We start from the raw sequence: 12,466 nt of genomic DNA on the forward strand, positions 1-12,466 counted from the left end.
GCATACAGTTTAGTGTAATATGAATAAAGATACTGTTTATCTTGTTTCGGCGGTTTACAATGGGACATATCGACCTCCCTTCCCATAACGTAGTTACTTGAGTTTCACTCTGCAACACTATTCGTGGCATGTGATGACGACATTTCATCAGTTAATGAGGCTGAAATATAATGTTACTACTAGTATTACCACGACTGAGTAACGCTCGCTAGAATTGGTAACGAAGTGTAACTCTCGATTCATTCACCAGATTAACACTATGCTAAGTGTTGCAACTAGAATGGTTCTCGTATTTGAGTGGTGTAATCGCGAGGGTATCAGGTTAAACTAACTTTGAGCAATGCTTAATAGTTTACCATCAAGTGAGCACAGCTTTCGAATCAATACAAGTGCATGGTATTTATATAATTAGCGTAATGGAAATGATGTAACAAGTGGTAAGAGATAAGCAAAGTGATATGCGTAATAGATTGGCTTCTGTGACAGCTTACCTGACTTTACATGTTTGTAATTCAAATACTAATTCAGATATGAATTTCCTACATTTACTAGAGTTACTTCAGAGTAGACATGGTGACAGTTGTTCCCAAGTCCGTAATTTTACTAATCTAAGTAATTATAAATTTGACAAGTTTTGAATACACCCTGAAGTTTGATGTGCACATTAAGGAACGCAAAACAAGGGAATTTCGTGTAGATTTAGTATCTAAAATTGCCCAATAGAAATTGAAAACTTAAACTATTTTGAGGATGAGCGCAGAATGTCTGTCTTTATTTATTTTTTTTAATTCGTTAGGGCCATCTATGGACCACGGTGCTTGTGTTTTAGCTGTTTCTTGAAGTCATCGTCGTTGTTTGCCACAATTGGTGTTCTTAGCGGCTGGTTTGGCAGCTGTTTTCTTGTTGGTACCTCGAGCTTTCCTGATGGCCCAGTAGTCCTTCATTTTCCGGCTAAATTCAATCTTACGTTCCTCAGACCATTTCCTGGTCTCGTCTTTTGGTCTGTGGGTAACTTCTGTGAGGGATGTTACAAAGGATTTAGTTTTAAGAGTTGTATGATAGTTACTCCGATCAGCTATGTCGTTTTGATTTATGTGGAGTTCCGAAAGGTCCTTCTCCACTTGCTTCATCCACACGAACCCAGTAGCTTTGCCCTTGTTAGCAGCCTTGAAGATCCTATGAGATAATCTATTTGAGTCCATTCTGGATAGGTGTCCGTAAAAAGCCAGTCGCCTTCTTCTGATGGCATCTATGAGATTTTCTTGGTGTTTATATAGCTCACGATTTGGTTGATACCATCGGCTTCCATCTGGTAAAATTCTTGGTCCCACTATCCGTCTCAGGAACTTTCTTTCTTGTACCTCGAGGGCTCTTAGTGGGGTCTTCTTAGTTAAATATAGACACTCTGCTGCATAGAGGACTGACGGTCTGATTACTGCATTGTAGTGTCTTAGTTTGACATTCATCGACAGATTTTTTGAAGCATACAGCTTTCTACAGGCATGGTAAGCCTTATCTAGTTTGAGTCTCCTGTGTTCAAGAGCCATTGTTTCACTGAGGTCCTCTGAGAACCATTCCCCAAGGTACTTTACACTTTTGACTCTCTTGATGTAGATATTATCACTGACTCTCATCTTTCCAGGGGCATCTTTGATGTTAGTAACAAACTCGGTCTTTCCTATGTTGATCAAAAGACCCGTTTTAGCCGCTATTGAGTGCAGTGTTTGGAGCTGAGTAGTAGCCTCCTGTATGTCATTTGCCAATAAAGTCAGATCGTCTGCAAAGGCTAGGCATGGTATCCTCAGGTTGTCTGCTTTAATCCCCATCCGTAATCCAGTGTTCTCTGGAAGGAATCTCATCCACTCTCTAATTATCTTTTCCAGAACGCAGTTAAATAATATACATGAGATGCCATCTCCTTGTCTCACCCCTGTTTTAATGGCGAAACTTTCCGAGAGTTGTCCTCTAAACTTTACTCTGGCTGTGGTATTGTGCAAGGTTGCTTGCACCAGCCTGTTGATCTTGTCGTTTATTTATTTATTTATTTATTTATTTATTTATTTACTTATTTCCTTATTTTGTAAGACTTGAATCTATTCTTCTCAGTGCGTCCATACGCGAAAAATCTCTAAGGACGCGAAAAATCTCTAACTGATCAGAAATGTACACTGTATCTGCGTCTCAACGTTAAGGAGACAGAATATATGACAACAGGTCAGAAATTCTGTCGACCATTAACATCGATTGTATTGACCTCCCATAGAAAATTATTTCAAGTACTTCGACTGGAATATCTCTGCTGGTGGAAGAAGCTTCGTTGAATCTCAGGTTTGATGCTGAAAGATCGCGACACCAACTAAGATATCAGTAGCTAATGAGGAGAGACACCAATTCTCGGGAAGTTAGGAGATATGTCCTTCGAAAAGATGATGGGAGGCAGAGGTGCAAAAACCGGGAGGAGGATAATCAAGGCAGCATTGGTCTGACACCGCGCGCAATGGCCTGAGGATAACTGACCTCGACAATGTCGCGCTAAATGGTGACGAAGGGCCAGGAGAGTGGACCCCTCCACCATACTGGACAAATATATATACTGTATAGCGCTATTTCGATACTACAACGTGGCCAAGTTGTATTATCTCTAGCTGATATAAGGAAAGTCGTGCTCTCGCAGCTACATAACTTAGGGACTGATAGTTTCATTATTTGGCTACTTATAACAGCAACCACGAACATGACTATGTAAAGTGGTTCAGCTCTTTTAATGTTCACCTTGAAAGGAGATAGCCCCGTACCTTTTCGATCACGTACGTATCCTCTGCCAAACTGAAATCTCTGACGGGACCGGGAAACAAATCCCAACCTCCGAGAAAGGTAGCTAATTGTGAGAATAGTTAATCGACCAAGGTGAACAGGGTGTTTCTCAATCACCACGGATCTGCGTTTAGGGCAGTCGCCCAGGTAGCAGATTCCCTATCAGTTGTTTATCTAGTCTTTTATTAAATAATTTAAAAGAAGTTGGAAATTTATCGAATATCTCCCTTGGAAAATTATTCCAATCCCTAAATCCTTTTCCTATAAACGAATATAAGCCCAAATTTGTCCCCTTGAATTGCAAATTTATCTTCATATAATGATCTTTCTTGCTTTCAAAAACACCGCTCAACCTTAGGCACCTTATGTCATTCCATGCTATTTCTGTACTGACAGCTCGGAACATACTGCTTAGTCGAGCAGCTCGTCTCCTTTCTCCCAAGTCTTCCCAGCCCAAACTTCGCAACATTTTCGTAACACTACTCTTTTTTTTTTTTTTTTTCAGAAACTACCCAGAAAAAATCATGGTGTTTTCCTTTAGTTCCTCCAATTCTCGAATCGAGTAGTCCTGGAGAGGGTCCCATACACTGGAAATATGAAATATGAAATAAACTTCAATTGTAGTTCTTACCAGTGACATATATATCTTGTCCCCCCCACCACTACTCGCCAGAACATCCTTGTATTTAAACGGATTTTAATAATAATAATAATAATAATAATAATAATAATAATAATAATAATACCGAGCTCGATAGCAGCAGTCGCTTAAGTGCGGCCAGTATCCAGTATTCGGGAGATAGTGGGTTCGAACCCCACTGTCGGCAGCCCTGAAAATGGTTTTCCGTGGTTTCCCATTTTCACACCAGGCAAATGCTGGGGCTGTACCTTAATTAAGGCCACGGCCGCTTCCTTCCCTGTCCTGGATCTTTCCTGTTCCATCGTCGCCATAAGGCGACGTAAAGCCAATAGCAAAAAAAGTAAATAATAATAATAATAATAATAATAATAATAATAATAATAATAATAATAATAATAATAATAATGTTATTTGCTTTACGTCCCACTAAGTACTTTTACGGTCTTCGGAGACGCCGACGTGCCGGAATTTAGTCCCGCAGGAGTTCTTTTACGTGCCAGTAAATCAGTAAATCTACCGACATGAGGCTGTCGTATTTGAGCACCTCCAAATACCACCAGACTGAGCCAGGATCGAACCTGCCAAGTTGGGGTTAGAAGGACAGCGCCTTAACCATCTGAGCCACTCAGCCTGGCTAAACGGATTTTACTCACAGTCTGCTCGTCTGTGGAACCTTCTACTATCTGAAGTAAAACTGCTTCCTCTCCCTTGCTTCCTTAATGCAGTAAAGAAAGTTTATATGTTAATAGAAACCCATTTTTGATGTATATAACTTGTACAAATTTGAATTTCAAGATTGATGTGTGCAAGTACAATATTGAATATGGATGAATTATACAGGGGTATGAGTGAGGGTATGAATGACTGTAACTCATATATAATAAATTAATTACAGCAGATACAAGCATAACTTTAATGCACTCTATATCCCTTTGATATATATAAAGGTTACAAAGCTAAGTAATGTATTAATATATTTAATTTTGAAAATTAAATAAATAAAAATAAATAAAATAAATAAAAAATAAAATATAAAAAATAAACAATATAACAATAAATAAAAATAATATAAAAATAAAATAAAATATAATAATAAATAAAAATAAAATAATAAATAATATAAAAATAAAATAAAATAAATAAATAAATATATGATTCTGTCTTTAAATGCTGAAAACGTTCTTGTACTCACATTAGAATACAAAGAAACTGGACAATGCGGTGTATTTTCTGGGAATGATTTCAATGACATCAGTGGATATCACATTCGTTCACTGAGAGTGTCTGCGGTCATACCATTTCGCAAGTACAGTAATTCTTTCAGTTTTGAAAATGATCGCTTGCAGAAGAAACAGAAACAACTAGGTAAAAGATATTATACTGTATTTTGGTGCCAGTTTTTGTTGGCTTTTCTTATTATAACTTGCCGCAGGTCTTTTTGAGAGAGCGTAGCCTTCTTGTTATGAGAGACGGCTGTGCTAGACTCAACACAATTGCAGCCAGATGCAACCACTTGGCAATACTTACGAATTGTAAAAGCAATCTCATTCGACCCATTCTAAATAACATCAGGATGCCACCTTTCCCATGCAGAGTGGCATTCGATAAAAATTATATATTCATTTATTTATTTTTTCTGGGGAAGTCTGGGGCCTCCTATGCCAGGGCACACCTGCATTGCAGGCCCTAACATTATGCCATTGGTATGACTGTCACTTATGCTTGCCATCGTCTTAGCTTGATTTCTTCACTAGATTCAATTTCCTAGTAAATTCTTCAGTTTCTCTTTATTTCCACAACTACTAATAATTCTATTTCTTTCCAGCCTACACCTCTTTCATATTATCATTATTTCTCTTTTATAGTATAGTGGGTCTTTAAGAGTCCTTACCACCTTTAATGGTATCATATATACCTGTTTTCACATTCCCAAATAATTGCCTTAAACCCATCCCTTAGACTGTTTACTTTCTTATCTACCATTTCCCATCAATCATACTTACTTTTTAAAACCCCCTCATGTCTGTCTTTTCAACCATATGAACTGCCTAATAATTCAACCTTTACAACCTTCCCTGCCATTGCATTTACTTTAATTACAAAGAAAACTGCTTTGTGATCATCTAACAATGGAGTCCCTCATAGACCTACCATCTATCACTTCAGTTCCTCCATACACCTCATCTTATTTTACAAGTACCACATCCAGAATATTCTTCTCTCTAGTTAGTTCCATCACTTTCTGATTCAACTATCCTTCCCAATTGGCATTCGGTAAACTGAGACTGCCTGCTACAATCATCTTCCTTTCAGTGCTGTTTCCCACATAGCTGATTATCTTGTAAAAGAATTCCTCATCAGCGTCAACTATTATTGTGTATTTTTAACTTTTTTTTGGACATCTTGTACTCAATCTTCTTACAACTGAGGAGGTCCCTCATAGGGAAAAAACAGTAAATACATAAGTGCATTCTGTTTATGAGTAAAAGCAAAGGCAAAGTCATCTCCATACAAGCCATGAATGCTCTTGGAGGGGTGGAAGATAAAGGCGTCCACTATCTGTAACCTCGGCACTTGGTGAGGTAGAGTGATTAGCTCTATGCTCGGCTGCCTGGTACTCATTTTTAGTGTAGGCTGAGTGAACCTCAGGGCCATGTGCACCTCCGGAAGTGGAAATCTCATTTATTAAATTTTACAACTTTCTGATGGGGATTCAAACCCACATCCTTCCGGGCGAACCAAGCACGCCTTTACCACCTCGGCCAGGCAGCCCCTCATTCTGTTTATGATTATTGAACAGTGTTGGAAAGGTGGCCTAAAATTCAACACAGAGATTCATTATCAGTGCAGGTTAAACACTGCACTTCATGTAATTCTCTTATCAATCCAACACTCACTTGATCTGTGATTTCCTTAACTACTGTTAAAGCACAAGTTATTGATTCCAAGTGCATGATAATCTCTTTTGTTTCTCTGTGCCTGGAAACTTGGAGACTGAGGATGTGACTGGGAATGATACGCTGTAGAAGTTTTTCAGTTATGTTGCAGACTTCCATCACATCGGTAACAATCTGGATTTACTGAGGAAGACCAAACTATTACACCAATATCAATAAAGCTGGCTTAATTATAAAGTTATAGTATCAGCATTTTAATTAAATTAATTATTGGAGTTTATGTTGGACAAGTTGTGATCTACTGTAGTTCCCTTATACCGTATACAGTCTAACACAATTAATATATCTTTTGAGTATCACTTCGTGAGGTTATATTTAATTGTGGTTTTGCGGCTGACATCTTTAGACAGACCTATACACATTTGGGTACAATCATTTCTGTCCACCCTAATAGTACCATTGTGTAGAACAGTTTCACTACCAAATTGTCACAATACTGGTAATTTTAAAAAATGAAAGAAAGAATCCACATGTAAATCAAGGTTAATTTATTTAATGATTCCATCCCTTTTGATTGCACATTAATGAAATTATACAGCAAATAACAAACAAACAAATGGATATTTTCCAATTCGATACTTGAGTTCAAATATTGTGTTCTTTCTTTTTCAGGGTGAGAGGATACATGAAGAGCTGCTTTTCTCACCTCCTATCATGGCATTTGATCAAGACTTGGCCATTGACACCCCAGTTCGCTATGACATAATTGCTGGGAATGACAGAAGGCTCTTCATATTGGATGCTCAGAATGGGTCACTGTTTCTTGAGAAAGAGATTGATCTGGACAGAGAAAGAAATCTACCTGGCAATACATTTGTGCTACAAATTCAGGCCTCTCAGATTGATAACCCTCTCAAAACAGGGGTGGCAAGAGTAGAAGTTGAAGTTTTAGATCTGAATGATAACTTACCAGAATTCGAAGTAGACCTCTACAACATCAGTATTGTTGAAAATCTTCCAAATGGGTTTAGTGTTCTTCAAGTAATAGCCACGGACAGAGATCAGGTAAGTGTAGTATTTCATGAATAATTGGTTATTTATTTCAACCTTCCTACTAGGTTGACCTAACCAAGCGGACTGGCCGAGCGTGTTAACATGCTATTGCTATGGAGCCAAGCTCTGCATTTGGGAGATGTGTGGATTCAAACCCCACCGTCAGCTGTCCTGAAAACAGATTTTTGTGGTTTCCATTTTAACTTTGAGGCAAATGCCAGGAGAGGTCCTAATCAAGGCAAAAGTTGATTCCTTCCATCTCCTTACCCAGTTTCATTCACCATTATTCATTTCATCTCCATCAGCTACTCAACATGAGGTTGGTGTAAGGAAGGAGATCCAACTGTTAAAACATGCCATATAATTTCATCTCACCTTATCCCTGACCCTGTATCAGGAAACGGGACTATGGGGTAGACATATACTACGTTGATCCAGCCTTGTCAGTTTTTAACAAACTTGTATCAGGAGTGTATTTTCCCAGTCATTCTTAACGGCAAGACACCTTCAGAGGTACCAACTATATGAGAGTAATAGCTGCGCTTGAATCCTTGCACACCAACAAACTGTGGTAAATATCTGTCTCTTCTCCATACCAAAGAGATAATCAAATAATAAAATAAGATATTAAAGAAAGAATCAAATAAAAATTCCTTATTTCTGTATGAGAAATTCATGTCCATCTCCACAAGAGGATAAAGGAAAATACTCTGTGAAAACAAAAATTTCCTCATAATAACTTACCAGCATTTGAAGTGGACCTCTATACAGCGGCGGCGATAAGGACGCCGCAGACCCTGCGAGGCATGAGGGCCAATGGCTTGTGAGGGGCCCATGACTATTTCTTACATCACTAGCTGAAGAGTGATTTTACAAATTGATAAAGCTACAGCACAGAGCACAGTATTATTTGTATTACAGGGGGTTATTCCTAACTTTGACCATAGTAGTTCAGAGCTTCTTTTGTCAATAAAAGTACAGTAGTTATTTCTGAAAGAATGTGGGCTTCACAGCCTGTTCCAATAATAACCATCCCTTGCTGCCCATTCTGAGAACCCAGTTGTGAGTGAAGATGCGATAACAAAGACATCCTCCTTACCCAAATGTTAAATACTGAAGTTATGAGCCTGTTTATAACTCTCAGCAGTCAGTGTAGCTAAGTAGGCCCACAATGGATAGTTCAGTTGTAAATTGTTTGGTCCTTGAAATGAGATTACTTCTTAATATTGTTATGGTCAGCATGTTTTGGTTACTATAATTGGAATATGCATTTCTTGTGTGTACGTCTGTGTGTGTTCGTACCACATAAGTTATTATTTTAATTGCTTCAGATGTGAAAACTAAATTGTGTAAATTTTTTTATTATTATTGATGGCGTTGCTGTTCATTGTAATAATATACAAGCTTGTAATATGAAGTAAACTTGTAACATTCCTTCCCATGAACCAAGGGACCCCATTTTCAATTATTGCGAGGGGGAGGGGGGCAAGCTTCTTAGCGCCACTGCTGCCTCTATACATCATATTTTGAAAAACTTCTTAGTTCTGTTTATTCACACAAGTATAGACAAACCTGTAACAGTCTAAAGCCAATTTTTCCTATACACAACAGATATATTTCACATGGACTACCATAGAATTAGGACGCTAGGAGTTCAACGTGACCTTTGCTAATTGTTTTCCCTCAAGATGCTCAGTGCAATTGTAAACAGGAAATGAGTGTGCAAATATTGAGCATGCATGTGTAAAATTATGTCAGCATCTAGATGAAGTAAATTTATTACATGTTAACTTTGTTATGTTTGTACTGAAGTCCAATAAAGGTGAAACATTGAAATGTCGCCATTGACTTCTGTCATTGACTTATATTTGTTCACTCATTTGTTCCCTTTCTATATAATTATACGGTATATTGATGGAAATGGTAAAGTTAATTTAATTAGCAGCATATATTAATTGTGTAGTAGAACTTATGAATTAGTTTAATTAACACAGTATATGGAAGATGTCGTTGTGTTTCTTTATTGTGCAAATGTCTTTTTTTCCTTGTCCTTTTATGTTTTCATATTGGTCATTTTCTCCTCTATCTGTCGTTCCCTCTTCCCATGCTGAGGTGATGGTGGTGGTTGTGGAGGTGGTGATTATTGTAGGAAGAACAACTAGGCAACCATCCTCTCCAAAAAATAAAGGTATTGGCCAAAGAAAGAAAAGGGCTGCCACGAAGGGTGTCCTAGGCTTTGAATGCTCTAAATACCATCAGGGTCAGAATCAGAAAAGAACAAGAGTTGAACAAGGGAGGGCAGATAAGATAGATAAAAGTGAGGAGCCTGGCACAAGTAAGTGGAAGCAATGCCAAGACTCAGTTAATGGCCCTGTGCTCCCTAGTCAAGAGCCCATGGGGCTTTTCCCACACTGACCTGTTATTGTTTATCCTTTGTTTCTTCTTATGATCCTCTCTTGGTTTTTGTTTGTTTATTTGTTTTTTGTTTGTTTCAGGTTTGACTTGATTTGTCACTTGTTTCTTCTTTTCCAATGAGTAAATTTTCTCCTGAGCTTGTCTTATGTTTCTAGTCATTTACCATCTGTGTTCAACTTTATCCTTTTCCTGTCCTTACCCTGTACTTCACAAGGCTGAAATATGTCAAGATGGCCCTTCGTTGAGTGTTAAAACTTGCCCTGCCAACAAAGTTGGCAAACAGAAACAAGCACATGTATTTGTCCTTTTTTCATCTTTCCGTTGCTCCCCCTTCCCATGCTGGCTTTTCATTATGCCTGTCCTATGTTCCTTTTTGTGATCCTATCTTCCTATATATGACTTTGTTTGTTTGTTCTAGGGTGACAATGGTGAATTCATCTATCAACTTGATGATCCTAGTCAAGCATTTATCATTGACCCTAGAACTGGATGGTTAACAGTCCGGGACCAAGGCATGCTGGACAGGGAGAAGCAGGCCTCACTTACGATGACTGTATATGCAAAGGAGAAGGTTCCAAGTGTGGTGCATACATCTATCAACAACAGTGAGGCTGGTCTTGAAGCTTCATCAGTCACTGTCGAAGTCACACTTCTCGATGCAAATGATAATAATCCCACTTTCATCCCCAGTAATGTTTATGAGTTCACAGTGGAAAGCGATGCAAAGATTGGAGACATTGTTGGACAGGTAAGAATTTAAATCCTGCAAGAAGACTGAAACAGTGAATAGCCTCCTTAACTGCATGAAAGCAAGAACTTGTTTCAATGATCCTGTTGCTAAAAGGAGATATTTCCCATTATACTGTTGTAGTTTTGTCTGGTGGCATCTAGTCTATATGGTCTGACACCATGGTTAGCTGGTTCAAGTACAATTGGTGGAAAGAATTTTTCCATCAGATTGTTGGCCAACAGAGTAGGAGAGGTGGTGATATACAATTTTTAATCACTAGATGTGTGCCAAGAGCATGGATACTGTTTCAAATCTCTCTACAGTGCTCATATGGATTGAGGGCATGTGATGCTGTTGATGGTGATACATTCATTGGATGGAGAGCTTTGAGCAGACCCCTTGGTTATATTTGACAGGAGTAGGCTATATGCCAGCATTACATTTCATCCTTTTTCTTCCAACTATTATATATTATTCCATTAATTTAATTTCATGAACTTATCTGATGAGGCTGATGTCAGAAAGGACATTGTTTGAATGTCATGGATACAAATGGCTGATTCTGACTTCTAGGGAGATTTTGCTTTCTTCATTTATGACAGTCTTCTTGAACAGGGATGCCCACCATTAATCAAAATTTATTACTGGTACCTCATCAAATTCTACAACATTAACTTCTACATTCTTCTACTATTGGCTATAGGCTAGTCTCTACATAGTCTTTAGTGGTATATAATCTCTCAACAGTTTTAATTTTCTTCTTGAACACACAAAAATGTTTCATTGCAAGATAAATATGAATGTCCATGTTCAGGAAGCCTGTGAGTGATTGACTGAAATCTGCCAATGCCAGTCAAACCCATACACATTCTGACTATGGTGTGGTTCGTGTTTTTGACAGGGCACCTGTCTGAAAATAAGATGTTTCACATTCTATAAAACACAGTGTGTTACATTGTGTTTTAGAAAGGAACACATCTCATTAGCACCTTTGTTCCCATTGCTTTCATGATAAAGATATAATACAATATAGAGGTAGGGAAACCAATTCAGTTAAAAGAATTGATCCATTGAAATGATTTACCAAAATGATTCATTCATTTGATTCATTCATTTGATTTGTTCATTCAAGTACCATTACCAGAGGATTTAGAGCTGAAAGCAAAACCATGGAATCAGATGAACCAGTCCATCATGTACTTTATAACTGGTAGTGCTTTACAAGTTATAATAACTAGTTATAATAACTATTCAATGTAATTGTTAGCATTATTAAATGAGTTTCATCCTTTCTAGAGGTTACAGTCACAAATTCCTAGACTGCTATCCAACTAATTCTTTCCAAACTTAAGTTGGTTGGTAACTCCTGACATTTAATTGTGATTATGAGAAAGTAATGTACCGGTACATTCTTCAATACTGCTGTTCGAATTAATACCGTACAAGGGAACTTGAAATTTATAGTTCTATATTTTATCATCATTCCAGAGGTGATTTTAATATGTTGCTTCTCCTTACAATAACCTTAGGAACTAGAAAAGCAAAAACCAAATGGGGAAGCATAGAAACAATTTACGAAAATGTTCAAGAAACTCTACCATACAAAATGAGGTTATTTATCAAATAGAAACTAACTGGTGTACATTTCACTTATGGTACACAAGAATGTATCACTCGGAGGACTTAAGTCTCGCTTTATACACTCCCTTCATTCTCAAGATGTAGTGAAACCCATGAATAATATATCTTAATGGGCATTATACACCTATGTGCTGCAAAGAAATCATGTTTTGATACTTCACTTCCCCTTGCATACACACTTCATGACAGGATATAAAAACACTTATAGCAATTTTTACTATTATATAGGCTGAGAACATGAATGCGAAAGCTTCCATGTTCACAATTCACAAGTTC

General features: G+C 37.7%; 1 protein-coding gene across 1 annotated transcript in view; it reads left to right on the forward strand.

Moving 5' to 3' along the window:
- The window catches only part of Cad89D (cadherin-89D), a 273,325-nt gene that overhangs the window by 183,510 nt on the left and 77,349 nt on the right, over window positions 1–12,466 (forward strand). Inside the window, exons 9-10 of the mRNA XM_068226160.1 lie at window positions 7,024–7,416; window positions 10,238–10,567. Coding sequence (XP_068082261.1) covers window positions 7,024–7,416; window positions 10,238–10,567 — 723 coding nt within the window. The remainder of the gene's footprint in view (window positions 1–7,023; window positions 7,417–10,237; window positions 10,568–12,466) is intronic.

The sequence above is a fragment of the Anabrus simplex genome, chromosome 1, assembly GCF_040414725.1.
Source record: "Anabrus simplex isolate iqAnaSimp1 chromosome 1, ASM4041472v1, whole genome shotgun sequence".
NCBI lineage: Eukaryota > Metazoa > Arthropoda > Insecta > Orthoptera > Tettigoniidae > Anabrus > Anabrus simplex.